Source organism: Sylvia atricapilla, chromosome 4, assembly GCF_009819655.1.
Source record: "Sylvia atricapilla isolate bSylAtr1 chromosome 4, bSylAtr1.pri, whole genome shotgun sequence".
NCBI lineage: Eukaryota > Metazoa > Chordata > Aves > Passeriformes > Sylviidae > Sylvia > Sylvia atricapilla.
This window is the reverse complement of record NC_089143.1, coordinates 68,943,345-68,964,604: the sequence shown is the minus strand read 5'-3', so window position 1 is coordinate 68,964,604 and position 21,260 is coordinate 68,943,345. Positions and strand designations below refer to the sequence as shown.

The 21,260-nt window shown below is 41.0% G+C and overlaps 1 protein-coding gene across 2 annotated transcripts in view; it reads left to right on the top strand.

The window, feature by feature from the left end:
• BMP2K (BMP2 inducible kinase) overlaps nt 1-21,260 on the top strand; it is a 49,916-nt gene that overhangs the window by 6,224 nt on the left and 22,432 nt on the right. For both annotated transcript variants that reach the window (XM_066318241.1, XM_066318242.1), the window contains exons 2-9: nt 12,832-12,950; nt 13,292-13,397; nt 15,050-15,192; nt 15,470-15,591; nt 16,595-16,676; nt 17,315-17,447; nt 19,605-19,708; nt 21,127-21,206. In XM_066318241.1, coding sequence (XP_066174338.1) covers nt 12,832-12,950; nt 13,292-13,397; nt 15,050-15,192; nt 15,470-15,591; nt 16,595-16,676; nt 17,315-17,447; nt 19,605-19,708; nt 21,127-21,206 — 889 coding nt within the window. The remainder of the gene's footprint in view (nt 1-12,831; nt 12,951-13,291; nt 13,398-15,049; nt 15,193-15,469; nt 15,592-16,594; nt 16,677-17,314; nt 17,448-19,604; nt 19,709-21,126; nt 21,207-21,260) is intronic.

The window sequence follows — 21,260 nt, the reverse complement described above, 5'->3', positions numbered from 1 at the left end:
CAAGATATAAGGGAGAAAAAGCAAAGTACTTGAAACTGACTTTTATTTTGGCTGAAAGTATAATACAATCCAGGTGAACACTCCCCGAAATAGTCACGGTTGCCTTACAGCAAGTGTATCTGCAGATTGGCAGGTGCTGAGATCCTAGACCAGCTTTTGATTTGTGGGTGGTGAAAGATGGGGAGCCTGTGCTGTGGTATGTGGGGATTTTCTTGGGGCTTCCTGAGCCTCATGAAGGCAGCTCACAGTGTGAAAAAAGAGCGTTGTTTGGATAGTGCAGCATGTAGCTGTGTCCTGTGTCGTGAGCAGGCAAACCAAAAGCAGTTTGGGGATTTGCCTGTGATCGTCGTCTTCCACCAATATGCAGGTAAATGTCTATTTTCATATAACGTAGCACACAGAATGAAAGCTCTAACTCAGTTCAGTCGGTCACACATCTGGCGTGCTGACCACTGTGTGGTGGCACTTGGGCAGAACAGTTGCTCTTGCTGTGCTCTCCAGAGCTCCTGTGTGCCTCTGGGACATGGGTGGAGAAATGAACAGGTTGGGAAACATCTGTAGGCTGACAAAGGCATCTATTGTACAGCCAGGGCCAAGTTCAGCTCTTGGGACACGTGGTCTAATGCTCTTTGATTATCCAGTTATTAGTCCTTGCATGCCCTGCAGACACTCCTTCCTGCATCATGTGTATATGGATGGGTCGTGTTACACCTCTGTTAACTGCACACAGTTATGTTCTTTTTTGAGGATGATATCCCTTTAATTTTTGTGTGGCCAGGAGTAGTTAAATAAAGAGGAAGTACTTGGGACTCTAGTAATTCTGAGCTAAGTTTTCAGGCTAGTGGCCGAGAGTCAGATGGTTACAGGAGAAGGAGCTTGATTTGTAGCAGTATCATGTTAATATCACACACAAACTCAAGCCATCTTTGCCAAATTTTGAGGAAAGACAGATGTGCCAACGCATGTGCCATCTATTTGCCTTTTGCCTTGCAGATGCATTTTGGTAAAGTATGCTAATGTTATAGTAGTCATTAGGACAGGGTATGTGTGCAGGTGTGTTACAGGAGAAAGCTCTTGGACACCTTCACAAGGATAAGGCAGCATGGAAGACTGGAGCTTATGTCAGCTGTGTCTGAGAAGGATGTGGCATAGCTTTAAAAGAAGCTGTGCAGGATCTTAAAGTTTTTCCAAAGTGCTTTACTGGTTTAACTGAAAATTTATTTTTCTTTTGTTACTAAATCTCAGTATTTTGCATGTCAGCATGGAAAAGAAGAAATGTTGGATAAAAGAACGTTGTCGATTTCCTTTTCAGACATACATTAACTAGGAACCAGTAATTGGGAAGAGGGTTTGTATTTGTCTGGGCTGTTGTTAGTGTAGTAGCAGAGCTGTCAGTCAGTATGTTACCCACGGGGAAGGGGTTCTCCAGTGGTTCTGTACATGGAGAACTGAAGTTAACACCAGGGATGGGACTCAGTGTCTAGGGAGCAGCACAGTCACTGGCCCACTTGGCTTTTGCAGCAGGGAAGAATGAGCATGTTGTATTGCATAAGCATATTAACTGTGTGAGCTCAGCTGCCTTTCCAGCTGTAGGTGTTAGTTTGCTCTGTAAATGTGCACATTTAGTGGGTCTCTCACTTGCAGCTAAATAGATATCACCTCTGGTTCAGAGGGGAGGTGTTGGAGGTGCTCAGGTTGTGCCGCTTATCTCTGGCATTGTTTTGGTTTACAGTGTTTTGTTTGTCTTCATTCTCCTAATTCCTTAACCTTGTGCTATATTTTACTTGCTGTAGCTATTTTTTGCCTCTGTAATATCCTAGCTGAGCAGGCTGCCACCGTCGAAGGAATTGGTGTTTGTAAGCTGAGCTGTGTTAACTGACACTATGAATGCTCTGTGCCTGCCAAAGGGCAATGTAGAGAGTTGGGTGACAGCTTGGGGACTAACTCAGAACACAGGTAGGGTCAATCACTTAACTGATTGTAACTTGATTGCTTCAGATGCTGTCCTTTTCCTAAGAAAATGTTACATTTGCAAGCATCTATTATGAAATGGAAGGTTTTCCTCATTTGTGTTCATAGGCTTAGTTTAAAAACTGTTAATGTGCTGGATGAGCAGCTGCTTCCTGATGTGTTTGGGATATTTGCCTGTTAGTGATGCCTGGAGCTGGCAGTCTGTGGGTAGTTGGCAGGTCCCAGTGGTGCCAAGCATCAGCACACCAGTGTGGGTCACGTCATCTCTGGTCTGTTGTGCAGAAATGGCTCCTCCTGCCTTTTCTCCTGCAGTCGATGGAGACGTGCGGTGATCGTGGAACCCCTGCTCTCCTCCAAGGAGAGAGCCTGTATTTCTCTGCATCATTGTCTAGCTGCTGGTGAGAAAGGAGCATGAATTCCTCTTTTCCTGCTTTCCTGGTTGTCTTGGGAATGGATTTCAGTTTCTTTCAGTGTTTGTCTCCTGGTTAAGAAGGTAGGAACCTTTGCCTTCCTTTCCACATTCACATGTTCCTTGCTCACGCTTGTCTAGGTTGGTTACTTTTTTCTGGTTCCTGTGGGATGTCTTGGATATTGGTGGGTTTGTCTGTGAAACTGTCTCTGAACAGAGGCTGGGTGGAGGAAAATAGAAAAGTGAAGGTTGCCAACTGGAAATAAAAAAACTAGCTTTGGTCCTAGAGGATTGTCTCCATTAAATAGGAAATACTTATTTTGGTTTGATAGCAGAAAACATGCTGCTTTGTCCTTGAGTGTCAGGTGTTAAAGCTCTCTTGTGTAGTGGCAGTGAAAATTGGTGGACTTGGAGTGTTCTCTCTGTAAAGGTAGAAGAGACTTCCCTGAGCCTTGCTGGTCATTAGGTCTACTTTGCTTCTGAGGCTAGTGGTGAAGAAATGATTACAGACACTCAGGTGAGGGTGAGCATCTCTGAGCAGTCCTTATCTTGCTCTTCAAGAGGTGTCAAAGCTCCTCTTGGAGCTCCTCTAATCACATCACTCTTGGGAGATTCATTACTCTACAGATGGAGGAGCAAAGATGAAGGGATTTGCTCCAAGTCATGAGTCTGTACAAGAGATACAGGTAGAGTTTGGAACATCCTGGCTCTGTGATGGGTTCTTCCTCATCCCTTCTGTGCCTTAATTGCCACACACAAAACTAAGATAGGAATTTTGATCTTACAGGGCTTGAGGGGATTTTATTCAGTCGTGTAAATGTTGGGTTTCCTTCCAAACCTGCATGTTATTTTAATGGGTGGATTTATTCCTGTGGTGCCTAGAAACTTCAATAGGCAAGTCTCTACCAATTGTGTACCAAAACACAGGCATGGTCCAATTCCTGGTTTATTTCAGTTCTGTTGAGCTGACTCATTTTTTAAAATTTGTTACTCTGGCTGTGATTTTTATCTGTGCATCTTGTCTTTCAGTAGCAGTTGTAATGAGTAATTGTTGCAGCGTTTTTGCTTCTTATGAAACAAAAAATAGCTTTGAAAGTCAGTGATTAATATGACATTTTCTTATGTTCTTTTGCAATTCTTGCAGGTTGAAAAACTGAATGTGCTTTTATTTTGAGAAATTGTTGCTAAACAAGTTTTTTCTTGTTCTGGATAATTAACTTGCATATAACTATGAAAGTGGTGCAGAGCAAATAGATCATTAAAGAATGTAAAGCACTAAATTCTACTCAGCTGACATTTATGTATGAGAACCTGACCTGAATACGATGTGTGTTCATGAGACTAGAATAGGAAGAGTAAATGAAATTTAATGTGTCAGCATTAGACATGGGATCAGTTCTGGTTTGTGTGTGATGTGCAGGAAAATGAATTGTTTGGAGAAAAGCAAATGAAATAATTGCATCCTTTGAGCCGTGCTGTCTCTTTGTAGAGCTCAGTGGCACAGTCTGCGTCTATAGACTTGAGACCTTCAACTTGCAGTGAGTTTAGATGGATTATCACTTGACTTTTACTTTATGAGAACTTACGGAAGCAGCAGGAGGAGTATTTGATGCCACAAGAAGTTTTCCAGAGTCGTCTTAGGAAATCTGAAGGTAGAAAAGCAAGTATTCATGTTATTTTGGCAACTCAAGAGGAAGTAGTATGCTGCATCTTACTCAGTTTAGTCTTGTAGTCTTCAGGTTCCATCCATCTTGGTGTGACTTTACAGTATTATCCTCTCAGCTCTGTGCTTTCTTCAAATATTTGATTTCTCCAATTTATGCTTTTCTTATGCCTTGCTGTTTTGTTGAACTGACATCAAATTGTATAGCTGCATTTTAAGAGGAAGCTTTTGCTCAAGGACATCTTTGAGTTTAGATGGTAGTTGGGTCCTAGCACTTTCATTTTCTGGGACTTCCCCAAACCCACGAGTTTCCAGATAATTCCATTTAATAAATAACTGCCTTGTTCTGAGTTACCACTGTTAACTGGCTCCTTGAAACATGGGAGGTGCATGAGAGATATTAAATGATTTTGATAATCTTGACTCTATTTGGAATCATGTTGCCATTGCAGCATAGCTTGTTTATTTAAAATTATCAAGATACTTAGATTGTTATGAAATCTCAGTGTATCTTTTAAAATTGTTAGATGTTACAGTGTGAACTTTGGAATCCCAAGCACAGAAGTGCTGCAAAGTCTTCAGAGATGCTTTGTATGCAATTTCAAGTATTCAAGTGTGTTCAGCATGTATCAGATAGATGTTCAGGAACTGCCTGTCCCCATGTAGGTGCCGAGGCAGTATCATTGTATTTATTGGTGTAAGCTGGTTGGATCTCAGATATTGTGCTCTTAGTTTACTGGTCCCCTGTTGTTCTTATGCGCAGTAAGTCTGTATCTCTGCACACTCCTTGGTGTGCCAGAGTTTAAACACATACCAGTATTTGCAGACAGATAACGACTATGAGTTAAGATAATGAAAATTCTTCTTAATTATTCATATTGGGTGTTTTAGCACTAATTCCAGTCAGTCAGTCTCATTCTAGTCATGTCCCTGGATGAAATTATGCTCAGATGCGAAGGTGAGTGAGACTGTAGGCTCTTCCTAGCAGGGAAGAGATGGGCTTCATCTTCCTAATTTATATGTGTAAGATGCCTTGGAAAAGGAGGAAACCAGAGAATCTTCCTGTGACATCTGCCGGAGTCTGAAGTGCTGCTGGCGTTACAAAATGCTTGGTCTGTGTCTGCACGGCTCTGGTGTTTGTGTGGCCGCCAGAAGTGGCGCAGCTCCAGGGCGCCGTGAGCCCGCCGCTGGGCCGGAGCTGGGCGCTGTGTGCGGGGCCTCGTTCCTGCGCCGCGGGGCATTCAGTGTGCTTAGTCATGGGGGAGCTTAGAGAGCCCTGCCTTGCTCTGCGTTCCTGCTCTTCCGCACTGAAATCACGATTAAAGCACTAATTTCAAGGAAAAGGAAAGAGCGGCTAGAGAGCGAGTAAGAGCTTGGTAGAGATCAGGTTTTCTTAACTGGTTGGTAACTGCATGGTATGACAAGTTCAGTTCCAAAAAAGGCATGGTACTTGCATATTGGCTCTATAATATCTACCTACTGATTTAACTAATTTGTAACTTTATTTGATTTTTTTGATTATAATGGATCTAAAATCAAGCTCTGTTTATAAAAATATATTTGAAAAAGTACATAAAAGAACATTAAAAAATTACATTTGAAATTGATCTATAAAACGAAATGAGTTCTTGCTCTTAACCTCACTGTTGTAGGATGGTGAACTCTGTGTTTGTCAGGCCTAAATCCACAGATCACGTAATTGTTCACTGAACTCAGCTCCAGCAGTAGTTTGGTCTGACCTGAAAACAGTGAGCTGAAAAACCACAACAAAGACACAAGATGGGGAAGACATGTAAAAGATAAAACTGCTGTTCAGAGTTTTCAGGTTTTGGGATTATTTTTTGTAAACTGTGCTAGTGGATGCTCATTGTAGGTGTCTTATCAATGTTTTAGGTAAGTTGGAAAGCTTTCTCGTGAAAAGCACAGATGAGTAAGTAGAGGTTAACAATAATTTTCACAGTCAATAAGTTGGACTCTTGGTGATCTGCTGGCCATATTCTATGGTCCTTTCCTTATAGACAGAAAGGAAGTATTACTTGACCTAAATACAAGCTTCTGTTAAATATAGTTGTAGAGGTAAATGCATTAGGTTATTTTTTTTTCCATTGAGCAGAAAGAGGCGGTGATGATGTAATACATGAAAGTAGTACAGTGGTTGTGACTAACTCTCAAGCATCTTGATTGAAGATAGAAATATGGAGAGGTTTTTGGTCTTTTTCTAGCCAGAGTATGCGAAAGCATCAGCTTTACCCTAAGAAATAAAATGTTTTGTCTTGGGTGCATAAGATGTATTCCTTGCAGGGTGTATCAAATGCTTGGGTTTTTTGGGTTTGTTTGGTTGGTTTTTTTTAAAGCATGCATTAAATGAGCTTTTTAGTCAATCTGCTTTCATCTTCCTTAAACTTAGATTACTGCAGGAATTGCGAGTGCATTAGGAAATTTATCTGCTTTAAGAGATGGGTGTTTTTTGTTTCTCTAGCAGCCAAGTAGCCAAGGCTGTCAGGCAGAAGGTGCCATGGAAGCAGTAGTCAAACATGGCTAGCAAGTCACCTGGACATGGAGAAGCAGGTGGGGTGATGATGGGCTGTACTGCAGGACACAGAGCTCTGTTCCTTTTGCTGCTCACTGGGCCAAATCGTAAGCATCTCAAGTTTGGCCCTTGGGCATGTCTGGTGTATGGGTGTTAATAAATACAGAAACTTTTCACAAAAGTCTATAGCAGACATAAGTTCAGTTTTCCCAGCTTGCTCAGTAACTTCGGTGTCTTGTATCCTCCAGGCAGTCTCTGGTGCTTCTGTCAGAGCTTTTTTGTGAGGTTGGCCTGCAGCTGATGCTGGGAGAACTGGAATCCAAGCATACATGCCTGTGGCAGGGTAACAGTGCCATTAGCAGAGGTGTGTGTGGCAGACCTGCCTGCTGTGGCTGCACGGTGATGTCCTGCTGGGATGTGATTCACAGCTGGTTTTTTCCCAATGTTGCTGTAGAAGCAGATGCTGATTTCAGAAAAACAGTGCTGCTTGTCTAAACTAGCCCTGATATGCAGCTTGCTACATGGTGAGAATTTGTGTGGGCAGTGGGAAAGGGAGCAGTGGTATGTCCCTAGGAATGCATTGTCTGCATGCTTAAAATAAAGTGGAGAAATACTGACCTCTGAAATTTGTGTGTAGGAATATGGAGTATTTTAGAGGTAGAGAGCTATTTCTCTTGTTTTGGGGAATGCTGAGCTCTTGAGCTTGGGAGCAGCATCTGTCAAGTGTTCTTCTGGATGGAGCTGTGTCTCAGAGCCTCGTGTTCATGACTGATGCTTGTGGGGTAACTTCACTAAAAGTATGTACGTGCACACAAAAGCATAGATGTAAATGTTCAGAAAGGTGGATGTACAGTTAACATGTTAACTCAGTGTTAGTTAACACTGCCTTCATTCAGCAAGAAGGTCACTTTCCATTGCTTTCCAGGCAGTGAGCACACACACAGGTGGTTACAACTTGGCTTGGCAGCCACACAGCAGGGCTAGGGGCAGGTCACACATGGCACCTTCCTGTGGTCTGGGATGCTCAGGGCCAGCAGTGACTGGGGCACTGAGGCAGTGGTGTTGGAATGAGCAGAGTGTGGCAGTGTTCTGAGATGGGGAACACTGGATGCTCCTCAGCCCACAGTCTGGAGGCTGGTGTGTGGCATGAGGTACCCACCAGCTGCTGCAGGAATTTGTGTTGCTCTGCTGGAAAACAGACCTCTAGTAATGGGACATCCCCTCATCTTTTAATGCAGAGGTGCTTCAGGAATGGGAAGACAGAACTGTGGCTTCCTTCTCTGGTGAAACTTGTGACAAAACCTAAACGTTTCATCAAAAATTTTTCATAAGGTTTGAAGAAGGCATTTTAAGTTTCTATTATAGGGTACTCCTTCAACAATCACACAGTGTTTGGAATCTGGTAAGAAATTCGAATGTTTGAATTATGTATGTTTTTAAAGGTTTTGCTGTCAAGAACAGATAGAAAGCTGCACGTCTTCGAGAATTAAATTAATATTTTCTATGCAAAACTCAGATAGTTCTTGTGTATGCTTTTAATCTGCCACTCCTATAAGTGCCTGCAATACAGCATCAATGCTGGCTGACAGAAGGCAGTGTCTCTGGGGGAAGGGACTGCTGTCCTTTGTGGGAAGAAGGGGGAGGTTCTGGGAATTTGTACAAGTGAAAGTGTCCCGATAGGATGCCAATGGACATGCGGAGTTACGGACTGCAGCAGCACACCGTGAGAGAAAGGGAGCAGCAGGGTGGAGGATGGGGCTCTGTGGCACCGTAGCAGCCTATGAGGGTTGTGGAAGGACCCTCAAGAGCCAGAATGCCAGTGTGTGTTATACACCACGTGAAGATGGGGTCAAAACTGTAGGAAATAGCTCCTGACATGGGTTTGTCTGCAACTGTGGTGGAAAGTTGACTCCAAATTCCTGTTAAAACAGCACGTGGATATATTGTTTGATGCAGGTTGGAAAAGGGTCTTTGCCAGTGCTGCATATGAAAGAGCTGTTTTTCTTGAGATTGTGCTTTTTTTTTGTGGAGATGGACTAGTTCTTTTTGGAGTTTCTTCTTTACGTCCTTTGCTTTTGGACAGTGGTTTCTTTTGTGTCTGAGCGCCACACAAGCTATAGCGGTCCGAGTTGGGGAGAGGGGGGATGTTCGGGGTTATTTTTGTAATTGGTTTGTTTTGGTGGGGTTTTTGTTTGTTTTAGTTTCCCCCTGCCCCCAGAAGATGCTTAAAACATTTGATAAGGTCTTACTGCTCTCTGTCGTTGCAGACTTGCAGCAAGGTTTTATTTATTCATATTCCTGGGAGCCTATTTCAAGGCATTTATGCTTGAACAGGTCTTATTCTGTATTTTGAGTGGATTCGTAGTCCATTAAGTGGTTCTCTTCAGGCATTGTGTTTGCAGCTGCAGTGCTTGGAAGGCTATGCGGTTCTGGGAGGTGGGTCAGTTCTGGAGTGAGTTTGCAATGGCTGCAGATCAGCCTGATCTTGAAGATCTGTCTCTGGAATTAACAGGGAGCAAACACGTACAAGCTGCCCAGGCATCAAGTGATTCTCAGAGTAAGTTAGCAGTGAAAGTGTTAAGTGCAGAAGTTTATTCAGAACACAGATAAATGTACTGAAATCATCATTGTATGGGAGAGTATCTGGAATGCCAAAGAAGCCAGACCTGGTATTTTAAAGAAAATCAGCATGTGAACAGATGCAGCCGTCTTGCTGCAAAACTGGGGAAAAAGAGGGTTAGCAGGGTATGTGTGGATAGACAAGTCACAGGGAAATAACTGCACTTGAACCTGTTTCTCTAGATTTGTGGAGAGGGACACAAGGCTATCTCACTGGCCAAAGTCATGTGAAGCTGAGAGCCTGTCTTGGCAGCAGGCTTGAAATTAGAGATAAACTATCCTTTGGGTTGTTGTTGGGCTTTGTTAACAACAGCTTTACATTGAACTTTATTAAGAACCGCTTTCCACAGGGACTGTAAAGCCAGTGTGGAGCTCCTGGAACTGTGCAGTAATGGGAGGCAGTCCTGTTGCCTTAGAACCCCTCTTAGGGCTCACAGCTCCAAGGCTTCGTGTCTTCAAAAACTGTCCTCCTGAACCCAAAATTATTTGGGGAAGATTAGTTGAGGAAGTTCCTAAATACCTAACTGTCCAAATTGTGTAAGCACATGAGAATGATTAGGATCTGTTGGTTTACACATGTATTTCTTCATTCATTTCAGGTTTTGAAATGTACAGAAGAAACAAGATGTAGATACTGTATCTTTAAATATACTTTTATATAATCATTAGCTTTATCAAAACATACTTTTGAGTACTTATTTGTCTGAATGGAAATGGATGCTAAGAACTCAGTCACCTCTCAAAAAAAGCCAAGGTTCAACGGATTTGTAAGGAACCATTTGTAGTGTAGTAGCTGGTTCAGCTTTTACAGATGTGGTTGGTGGTTGCTGTGTGTTACTGTAGTTCTAAAATCCTTCTGTGCCAGAAGTTCTGTACTGTTTGTCTGAGATTTGAATAAATAGTCAAGGGATTCACTACTAGGAGAAACAGTATTAAGTGCTTTTGTAAGTTTCAAAAAAAAAAAGTATGATTTAAAAAATGATATTAACTCTATGTACGTAATATGCATATTTTTATTCAGAATATCTTTGTTAATATTCTTCTAGACTGTCTCCACAAAATGGCTCTTGGCAGTCTGAAAGATGGTAAAGTTGCTGAAAGATTTTTCAGCCTTATTTTGTTCTACCTGAGTAAGCAAATAGGGTACTTAAAATTCTGACAGCTCCACTGTTTCCTGGTTGGAGTTTCAGGAATGTAATATGATAGAGTGTAAATGACATGTTGAGGCCTGTGAAATTAGTCAAGGTTGACCTTAAATACACATAGGAAAAAAAACCCCAAACACATGTGACTGATGTAGAATTTCATTAAAAACAAACAAAATAACTAGCCCAGAAAAAAGCCCAAATCATTGCTGGTTAGCTGATAATAACATCCCGAAAGTGCATATTTAAGGTGACAGTTCAAGGAAAGAAGGGTAAGAAAGATGTGCAAGCTTTTTAAAGGAGTTTAATTCTGTTAAGTATTTATTGGCTTATATAACTATAGACGCTGTAGAAAGGCTTCTTACTAAGTATTCCAGGGAGAAGTGCAATGTGACTGTCCTTTGGAGGATTTAAACTTCGAGTGACTTTGGTGGAAATAAGACTGAAAGAGATGAAGCTTCTTTCTGAGTTGAACGCCAGACAGCAACGGAGCCCCACACAGCCCAGTGGTGTGGGGGAGAGAACAGGAAGGGGAGCAGTGAGAAAACCTGTGAGCTGATATCAACACAGTTCACCTAGTCGAGTCTTGCTCAGGGTTGTGCCACTTGACTCTGGGAGGAAAGGATTTTTATAGCAGCGGTATTTACTGATGGAAAACCATTCAAGGTCAGGGATCTGCTGCTTGCCAGAACAGGACCAAGTCTGCTTTTTCCAGTACCCGGGATTCAACTGCTGGCTGATACCGCCACCTAATGGCAAGAGCAGCACTTGGCTGAGAATTTAGGGGCTTTCTCTTATTTCCACAGATGGCTTCTACCTAGTCTCGTCTGCTCAGGCTATGTACATCGGAACAGGTGTTAGGGAAACTTGTAATCTGGAATTCTGTTTTGTCCTCCTCCTAGTCTGAGAGAATTTCAAGGCTATAAAACTGGTTGACAAGTCAAGAAGTGATTATTACCTTCTCGTCACAGGTCTTTTGCTTTACCTGACTACTGCTTTATCTTTTTGGTCAAATATTGGTGCTTAAAAACCAGGTAGTTTTATTGTGAGGATAGTAAAAAAACCTCTTCTGCTAAGGTCTGCACATTGCTCTGGCTGAATTTCCCAGGCTGGAGCCCTCTTGGATTATTTCAGTCCCAGCTGGAGTTCAGCATTAAGAACTTGAGCTGTTTAGAGTCGGTGTCCTGTGAATGTTTTAGGAAGGCCCTATGTAAACTAGGGTGAGGCTGTTGAATTAAACTCAGCAGTAATTCTGCTTTGACAGACTAGCATGTCATTTGACTAAATGAAAAATAAGTTTAAAATAATAAATATTTAATCTTGAAGAGAAATTCTTTAATAAAACTTAGTTTCTTGAGTGGGTGTGATTATGTGCTTGTTTGCTCAAGCACATGGAGACTTGCATCAAATGAGGTACATTATACTTTATAAACATGGCTTGAAGATGCTACTGGGTACCATGAGACGTGTGCATTTCAATTGCTTGTTTGATTATCTGAGTAGTTAATAGTTTTAATTTACATATTTGTGCCCTGATGGTGTACCCAAGCTCCTGCCCTAGTGCAGAGTTCCTGTGGTGCTGATTGGCTTTTGATCAGACAGCAGTTAAGGAAAGCAGGGATTTACATGAGCTCTCCTATGAGGTGGGTTTCTTGTAACTGTGGGAAAGCTGTGCATGTGAGCCTTGAGGTGATGCCAGTGTGGCCTCCTTAAGCAGCAGGCAGGATTAACAGGAGGCAGCTAAAACAGCAGTGTTGGGTTTCACTTTGGTTTCCTGGGCATAGGGAAGTACTTTCTGTGTAGTTTGTTTCACTTGTGTGTGTATTTCCTGCCTCCGTGATTCTTCTCTAACCAGTGAGGAGAGAAAAAACCCTCATGCTGGGAAGTGGGCTTGACTGTGTGGTTCCTAGTTCATTGGTCTAGGAATGTTCCTGGTGGGACTGCTTGTTAGAAAATGCTTAATTCTACTATGCACATTCGGTGTGATTTAAATAAAAGCACTTCTTTAGGGCTGGTTGCTTGCACTGTCTGGAGCTCCAGGGAGGCTCTTGAGGCTAACCTGAAAAGTTACATGACTTCTTCAGTGCCTCTCAATACTTTTTCTAAATATTTAATTGTTTATATATTAGTATGTGAGTTTAGGGAATTAGTATACCTTTACTTGATTCAGGATTTGAATTGCTTTTAAGTACTTTGGGGTTGATATCAGTATGTAGTTGTTCTGTGCTTTATGAACTCATTTGAATGGGAAAATGTTTTTCAAATTTTCATACAATGTTGTAAGAAAATAGTAAGACTTCAATGGTTTTGTCATGAATATCTAGTTTAAAAGAACTGGGTCGAGGTAACAAATATTTAACTTCTGGGGCGTTTGTTATTAGTCACTCAATGACCAATGTAGCCTTTGTTGCTCATCCTTAGAATGGGGGGATGTTGGCTAGAGGAACACCAAGAATCTCAAGTCTCTCCTGCTTTTTGCACTTGTGTCCTCCAGGTGGGTTCTCAACGGTGTTTCTGGTGCGCACTCCTAGCGGGACCCGCTGCGCGCTGAAGCGGATGTGTGTGAATAATGTGTCAGACCTCAACATCTGCAGGAGAGAAATCACCATTATGGTAAGAAGGCCATTATTTGGGACTGGAGAATGTGTCAGTTTGTAGTGTGCACACATCAAATGCCTCTCCAGTGTTTCTAAATACCTTGCTTTTGATCCTGTGTTCCTGGTTTTCCACCAGTACTTACAGAAACTAATGCTGGCTTTAGGGTTGGTGCATGATTAATTTCTAAAGGAATTATTCAAATATGTGTTTGATACCTCAGATCAAATGCATATATTCCCTTTGGTCAGTATGTCTGGTTCTCAAGCAAAAGGAATTTCTTCTAGTGCTGCAGTGGCAACTGAAAATCGCTCTTCATTTTCTCAGTACTGAAGTGTAATGTGCATTTTCTTTTTCAGAAGGAGTTATCTGGGCACAAGAACATTGTGAGCTATTTGGACTGTGCTGTCAATTCACTAAGTGCTAATGTGTGGGAAGTGCTCATCCTCATGGAGTACTGTCGAGGTAAGAGTCATTGCCTAGGTTTCCAGAGGAAAATATTTGTACTGTCATTTGTGACTTTACTTAAAACTGTTCCCTTTAATATAAGAAGTTAACACCTATGTGTCACAGCTGGAATCCAGGTAGTTCCTTTCACTTTTCTGTTGGCATTGCTACCTAGGCACTGGGCAAAATGTAAAAGTTACACAAAGCTTTGTAATTAAATATGGTTACAAATAGGAAAGTTACTTCTCTACCTATGAAGTGCAGTTGTGCTGTTCTGCTGGTGGTGCCCAGCAACATGTACCTGGAACATAACTCAACAGGAAAGATCAGCAGATTTTGACCACTCTACTCCCTCTACTGCTTTACTGGACTGGTGGTTTGCTATAAATGGCCATAGTGAAGTTAAGGTTGATAGTGCTGTCCAAAAAGATGTTAGCCCTTTGTTCCTGCATGACAATGTAACTTTGTTTGAAACAATACCTAAGTCAGGAACTGTCTGTTTTGGGGTTTTCTTTCCCCCAGGTCATACATGTATGGAATAAACTTGGTAATGAATTTAACTTGTGAAGTTTGTCTGAAATCTAGGGAGACTGGGTGCTATCCTCCTAGTATGAGATGGTGGTTAACTCAGGTAATTTCTGATGCTTGAACAAGTGCTGCAAGTACAAAGTAAATACTTTGAGCCTAGAAAGAAGCCATCCCATGGTCTGTACTGCTCAACAAATACCTTGAGCTGAGGCATCTGTGGGTTTTATTTGCAGAGGAAGCAGTGAGCATTGCAGCTTGTGCAACCCGTACCATAAGCAGCTGAAGAAAACCGTAATGTACGTTTTGGGGAATGGAATAAGGAGAACTTGAAAACTAATGGCCGCATTTTTGGCCCTTTACCCTGCTTCTATGGGTGAATTTCTGTACCTTTGTGGGAGCTCATCTCTGATGTCCTGTGGGTAGTACTCTTTTCCTAATGATCCTGGTAAATAGCCCTGTGGATGTCAGCTGTCAGATCACTTGGCAGTGGTAGGCTTTCTGTGTTCTAAGCATCCTTCTTTGACAGAATGCCACCAAGGAGACCCTGCTGTGTCTCTGCAAGACTCCTGCTTCATCCCTGCATGCAGTGAGCATTGTGGTAGGAAGGGCTTAGTGGCATCTGGTAAAATTACTCCAAGAAACAGGGAAATATTGATACCCAATCTTAAAAGAAACCTATGAAAAGGGAAAGGTATGTCTTCTTCCTTGGAGGACGGGTTCAGGGCTTTGTTTGCCTCCTTCCCCGCCTCCCCTTTCTTCCTTCTTTGTCTCCCAGAAAGACAGAGAGGGTGTCTAGAGAATGAATTCATGAACTCGGTTGATGGAGTTTGGGTTATGGATCTAATGCAAGAGACAGTTTTGAGGGGACATACTGGTGTGATGGATGCATTTTTTTGAGTTTGCAACAGTTGGTTTCAAACATGTTTCAGCCACAGGGACAGGATTTTTATATTTGAGCCAATAATTTTTCTGTTTAGGGTGATGCAAGAGTGTGCAGTTGGAAAACCAGGTGTTTTTTGTTCAAGTACAGTAACTGTGGAAAACTTTCTTGCATGGTATTTGTGGACTTAATGCATATAACAAAGTCTTTACTTCTATACCTGATAGGAATTACTTGAAAAAAATTTCTCTTATTTCTTTAGCTGGGCAAGTTGTGAACCAGATGAACCAGCGTCTGCAGACAGGCTTCACTGAGTCAGAAGTAATGAGAATATTTTGTGACACCTGTGAAGCTGTTGCCCGGTTGCATCAGTGCAAAACACCTATAGTTCACCGGGATCTGAAGGTATGACCTTCACTGTAAGAAAATCCAGGCTAAAATCACTGATCTGCATGTAAAGGATTGGAGATGTAGGAGAAGTTTCCATAAGACAGGTTTCTAGTTGGGAGCTTGCTGTTGTTGGAACTAAAACCAGACATTTAGCCTAGGACATCGTTTATTGCTAAAACAAAGTTTAGCAGTTGATTTTTACTGTTTGTGTGTGAGAACATCAACTAGTGCTTAACCTGGAAATTAATGCTTTTATATTAACCTACTTTTTGTGCCTTAATTTCCTTTCAAGGTGGAGAATCTGTTGTTAAATGATAATGGGAACTACGTTCTCTGTGATTTTGGCAGTGCCACTAACAAATTCCTGAACCCTCAAAAAGATGGTGTTAATATGGTTGAAGAAGAAATTAAAAAGTAAGTTGACTTTTGGGTGATTTGTCATAAGCAATGATTGTGCTGCCAGGAAACTCCACGTATTATAGTGTGTGGTGTGCATGTATCACAAATGAATTGAAATTAATGGCTGATCTTGAATTAATTTTGGCGTAAATATAGTAAAAAACCACAGCTATTTGATAAGATTTCCTGCATTTATTCACAGATTGGTTTTCAAAACTGAGATTCTTAAAAATAAAACTGTTGGGAAAAAGCATGCTGTTGTGAAAGTAAATTGTTCAAAAATATATGTCTGGCTCCTGGCCATTTTAGGAGTTGGATATTTTTAGTTTGTGCTGTTTTGATACTGCTAAGCAAATACTTGCTAAGATACCAAGAACTGATGTAAATAAACACTTCAGTGGATTTATGTAGAGTCTCATTTGCAGAGTATGGTCCATGTCCATTCTTCTAAGACTGATCAGAAAAATATTTCAACTTTTCTTAGACGCACTCTTGAAAACCTGTATTTTGGTTTTTCTCCTTCTGGGCTAACTACTGCAGAGGGGTAAATACAGGCTGGTTGTTTTCAAGTCAAGAAGTAATACAGGCCTTTTCCAGCTCTGAAGTATTTGAAGTACCAGTTTAGCAGTTGTTTTGGGATGTTAGTGTTTTGAAATCTGCATTGTTTATGTTTCAGTGTGAGATAGGGAGAGGCCTTGTAGGACTCTGCAGTTATCCCGACTCAGTTGACTGGCTGTGTATGCACAATCACTCAGGCAAAAGTCTGTGCTCTGGGGGAATAACACCACAAGTGAATTTTACCTGGCTTAATACTTGTTCTTGTGTATGATAGCTCACATTGCTCCTCCAGGGATTATTTGAGATACTGCAAATGCAGCAGTGGTTTGGATCATGCAAGATAATTCTAGGCACATGTCTGAAGCTTGTGTGATTGGCGTGTGCATGGTGGTTCAGGAAAACACCCTCTCAGTTCTGAGGCAAGATTTTTAGCTATGTCCTCTCTATTTTACATTGCTAGGTACACTACACTATCATACAGAGCTCCTGAGATGATCAATCTGTATGGAGGAAAGCCAATTACTACCAAGGCAGATATCTGGGTAAGCAAAAAATTGGATAGTATGATATATGAGACTTGTTAAGGAAGGGGAGACTAAAACCAGCCTTTAGGGGCTAAACACCTAATTATTGGAAAATGAAATATATTGGGCAGCTATAGAATGCAGAACAATAGCAGTATCTTGGGTAGTTACATTTTTGTATATAAAATGATTTCCATGTTTGATTTTTTTTTTTTTTTTAATTTAAAGGAAGGGGGATGTGATTTAGAACAACTCTTCTTATGTTAGCTCTAATGTCTGCTTGATAGCCCCCAGTGATTTCTTATGGGAACCTGTTGCCAGCATGATCAAGAAAGGTATTTTTATTAGTTGATGTGCAGAGAAGAAAAGAATGTGAAATTTAGTCCTAAGTGATATCTGTGGGTGATACAGCACTGAGAGTAAAGTTCTTGGTGTGCTCTGGTTTTGTATTTGGTCTGCTACAGGAATCAGTGGAAGGGCAAGTGTTGTTAGAGCTGCCTTTGTTCCATCAGGTTGTCACATCAGCTGTGTTCCAGAGTGCAGCTCCTACACAGGGTGTGGACATCCACTGTAGCCAGGGTGCAGCATCTTAGTGCTGCCCTGTTGCAGCAAGGGCTTGCTCTCATCCCCTCACAGGGCTCGTGTTTCCTTTACAGGCACTGGGCTGTTTGCTGTATAAGCTCTGCTTCTTTTCACTTCCCTTTGGAGAAAGTCAGGTTGCCATTTGCGATGGAAGCTTTACTATCCCGGATGGCTCACAGTACTCCCACAGCGTTCACTGCTTGATAAGTAAGTACACACGCCAGCAAAGCACAGCACGTGGTGCTAAGCACTGTTGGTGTAAAGGCTTGCCATGTTCAACTGTGCCTCTGATCTCCTCAGGAGTGTTGTTGAAGCTCAGGGAACCTTTTGGTTTATCTGGGACTTAAGGATGAGGTTTTTTTCCTTAGGTGTCTCTAAATCCCAAAGGGATAGGGGGAATGCAAAGAGTGCTTGTACTTATTATTTAGCTCTATTTATTCATACTTTTTGCCCTTAAGTTTCTATTTTCTGTGGAATGTCAGACTGTTGACAGTATTTTCTGTCCAAGTTGGACAGTTTATATAAATTTGAAGTGCAGCTTTAGCATAGCAACATCAGTGCTGCAATTAATTGCACTAGGGATAGTTTTAATAGTAGTTGCATGATTTACACCAGAACAAAAGTCTGGAAATTTTTGTGCAACCCCAAGTGTCAGACATGACAGTCTGGAAGTTTGAAAGCACAAAGTGTGTGAAGGAAAATTTTGGACAAGAAGCAACTCTAAGGCTTGTGATTCATTCATTTCCTAAGTATAGAGATGTGGGAGCTATTATTTATGGTAATCAACAGTATTGTCTTTGTTTTCAACTTAGAGTAGGCTCACTTGAAAGAGTGAGATGGACAGCATACAAAAAATTCAAAGGGTTTGAGTAGGAGCTTTTGTAATGTTAAGTTATGAATGTGCTGACCACGTAGTTTATGCTTGTATGTAATAGACCATCCCAAATCCAAACCACTTTTTTAGTGCACATTCACAATTGAGAAACGGCAGTTACAGTAGTAAGCACTTGCCTTCTGCCAGTACTGACAAAATGAAATTAATTTCCAGTTTACTAAAGTACTTTGCTGTCACAGTGTTACTTTTTTTTTTAAGAAAAGTATGGCTTTTAATCCTTTCTCCTAGGTATAAATACAGATTTTTTAATTCAATGAATGGCTGTGCCAAGATGAGCAATACTGACGTGGAATATATGTGGGTGGGGCAGAATGTTTGTGTGTAAACTTCCCTTCTTTCCATTTGGAGTGGAAGCTGTAAAAAGCTGCACTTGGTCATAAAAGGTATTTCAGGGACTGTGGCTTCATCTCTGCTCTTTTACAAGGCAGGGGCTGGGGAGGAACAAGCTGAACATGCCTCACCCCATGAATTTAACATTTCAGAATCAAGTGGCAGGAGTCACTTCAGCGAGTGTTCTTCTTCCATGTCATGGTGCTGCAACCAAGTGCTGGAATCTGTTATTTTTAAAAATCTGTTAAAAATTAAACTTACAGTGAACTGTACAGGACATGAAATAATGGCTTTGTGTAAAATTCTAGGATCTGTCTAGAATTATATTTTCAACCTATGGAGATTTTTGTAAAATAATGTGTAAGATCGGCTGTTCTACTGAGTGTTTGTGCAAGTGTAGTTCATTCCACTCATCAAAAGTGAGATGTTTTCATAGTTTGTTCATTTACTTCATAGCAGAACATATTTTAGAGGCTTAGGGTTTTTTAGAAAATGCTTTTTACTGTTTATTTGGGTTCTCTGGTTATCTAGGCAAGATTGCCTGATTATGTATACTGTGTTATATTAGAGACAGTACCAAGTAACTTTGATTTCTTAAAAAAACACCAAATCTTTTGATTTGGGAAGCCAGTGTTTGAGAGGGATCATCAGGAATTGTGTGTCTTGTCAAGGAAAGGTCCTTTTATTCATGAAACTGTATTTTTTTATATGTAAAATTGTTCATAGTCAATGTAACCTACAGACAAAAGCCTTAGTATGATGTAGTAAGATATGTCAATCTCATTTTAGCTACATTGAATTCTATATTAATCCTGGAAAACATTAGTAAGGTGAGTTGATTGTGTTGTTTCTCTCTGCAATAACTAATTCCTACTTCAGTTTTAGTTCCCTTTTGCACAGCTGAGTATCAGCATACCCAGCAGCATAAGTGTTCTAGAATTGGTTTTGACCCTATAAACTATTTGACTTGACAAAAAGTATTAAAAAAAGTCCCCCCCAAACCCAAGATAACAGTGCAAATGACTCTTACAGTGGTAAGCTGATTTGGTGGAACTGCTGGATTTTTTCCTTGCTGGTAGCATACTGTCTCAACAGGTTTTTTGTGATCTAGCAGTGTTAAATCTTACCAATTTTTGCAGGATATATGCTTGAACCAGATCAAGAGCAGAGACCTGACATCTTTCAAGTGTCTTACTTTGCCTTTAAAATTGCCAAAAAGGAGTGTCCAGTGTCTAATATTAATGTGAGTACTCTTGACTTCCTTCAGTATTTTCAGTGTGTTATGTAGGTAGTATTGAGATGTCTGTCAGATGAGCTGAGAGATCACGTCAATTCTGTCATATGCCTGGTTCCTAAACGTAACACAGAACACGTCAAGCTGATCTTGTGTACACGCAGTATGAGCTCTCTATAAACAAAATGCGTTTTTAATTTTAAGGGCAGGACTTTGTGAGCTGTATTGATACCATAGCAATACCTGGCTTAGGATTTTAGCCATTAGTAATCTCTTAATGCAATCAGTATGAAATTTAGAGATAGTAACCTTGTTGACCATAGAAGGCTTAATGTTGTAAATGGAGTGTCAAGAGCATGTATGTTTGCTCTGGATAGACCCTTTGCTTAGGCATTCTTAGCAATTGTGTTAGTCCATTGGAAGGACTCCAGTGAGTTGGAAAGCAAACAGACCAGTACTTGAGTCAACCTGCTTTCTTACCCTTGCTTTCCATGGGGGTCTGAGGGTGGTCTCCAAGATCACCTGCTTCACAGATGTAATTACATCTGCAGTGCAATGGCATTTGGAGACATTTAGCTAAATGTTGAGTATTATAAAGTGTTTCTCAAGACAGGTATTGGGAAAAATCCATTTTAAAATAGTTTGCAAGAGGTATCAGTTGTAGTAATCTCTGTCTTCAGAGGCAGAAGAGTGAAATTTCTGATGTTCCTTTGAATTCCTTTTTTCCTTTATCATTGTGGAAGGAGGCTCTCAGTAAATTTGAGTGTTGTCTTTCAGAAACACAGACTAAAATAAACCAGGAAGTCTTGAAATACTTGATAATTAACTGTCTCTATTATTTGTGACCAGATTTAGATTTGCATTCGTTATGTGCATTTGCCATTAGAGATGATGAATTTCCTCCTTTGCCCCAAACTGCCATACTCCTTGTAAAACAGAGCGTCTAGGTGATGTGGGATTCATTTGTGAATGTGATTGAGGTGGGGGTAAGGTAAAAGCCCATTGAAGCTTTGGTGCTGCATGGTTTGCTGGAATTTGTGTTCTGGTGGAAGAGCAGAGTATGCCAAAACCAGTCTTGTCCAAAGGCTGGATTTGCTCTGGAGCTTGAGGCTGAAGTAAGTCTCTGTGCAGTCACACAAAACTGCTTGCAGAACATGTTGTACCTTCTTGTTGATAGTTGGCAGTGTAAATGAAGTGAAGCAGATGACAAAAGAGTCAGACCAGTCAGGTTAGACTTTACTTCTGCAGCACATTGAGAGGATATAGAGATGCTATTAATGTAAACCCATTTGCATCTGCAGCTGTGAGTTCTGCATGAACCCTTGTAATGTGGAGGTCTTGAATCCCAGTATTCCTCTTCGATATGTAATGAAATTTTTTCATTCAGGATTTTGTTTTTTTAATTTATTAATATTTTTTTCCTCAAGAATTCTCCTGTCCCTTCAACTCTTCCTGAACCCATGACAGCTAGTGAGGCAGCTGCTAGAAAAAGCCAAATAAAAGCAAGGTGAGCAGAGGATGTGGCTTTACAATTTTTTTCTCCTAATATTGTTAAGCTACA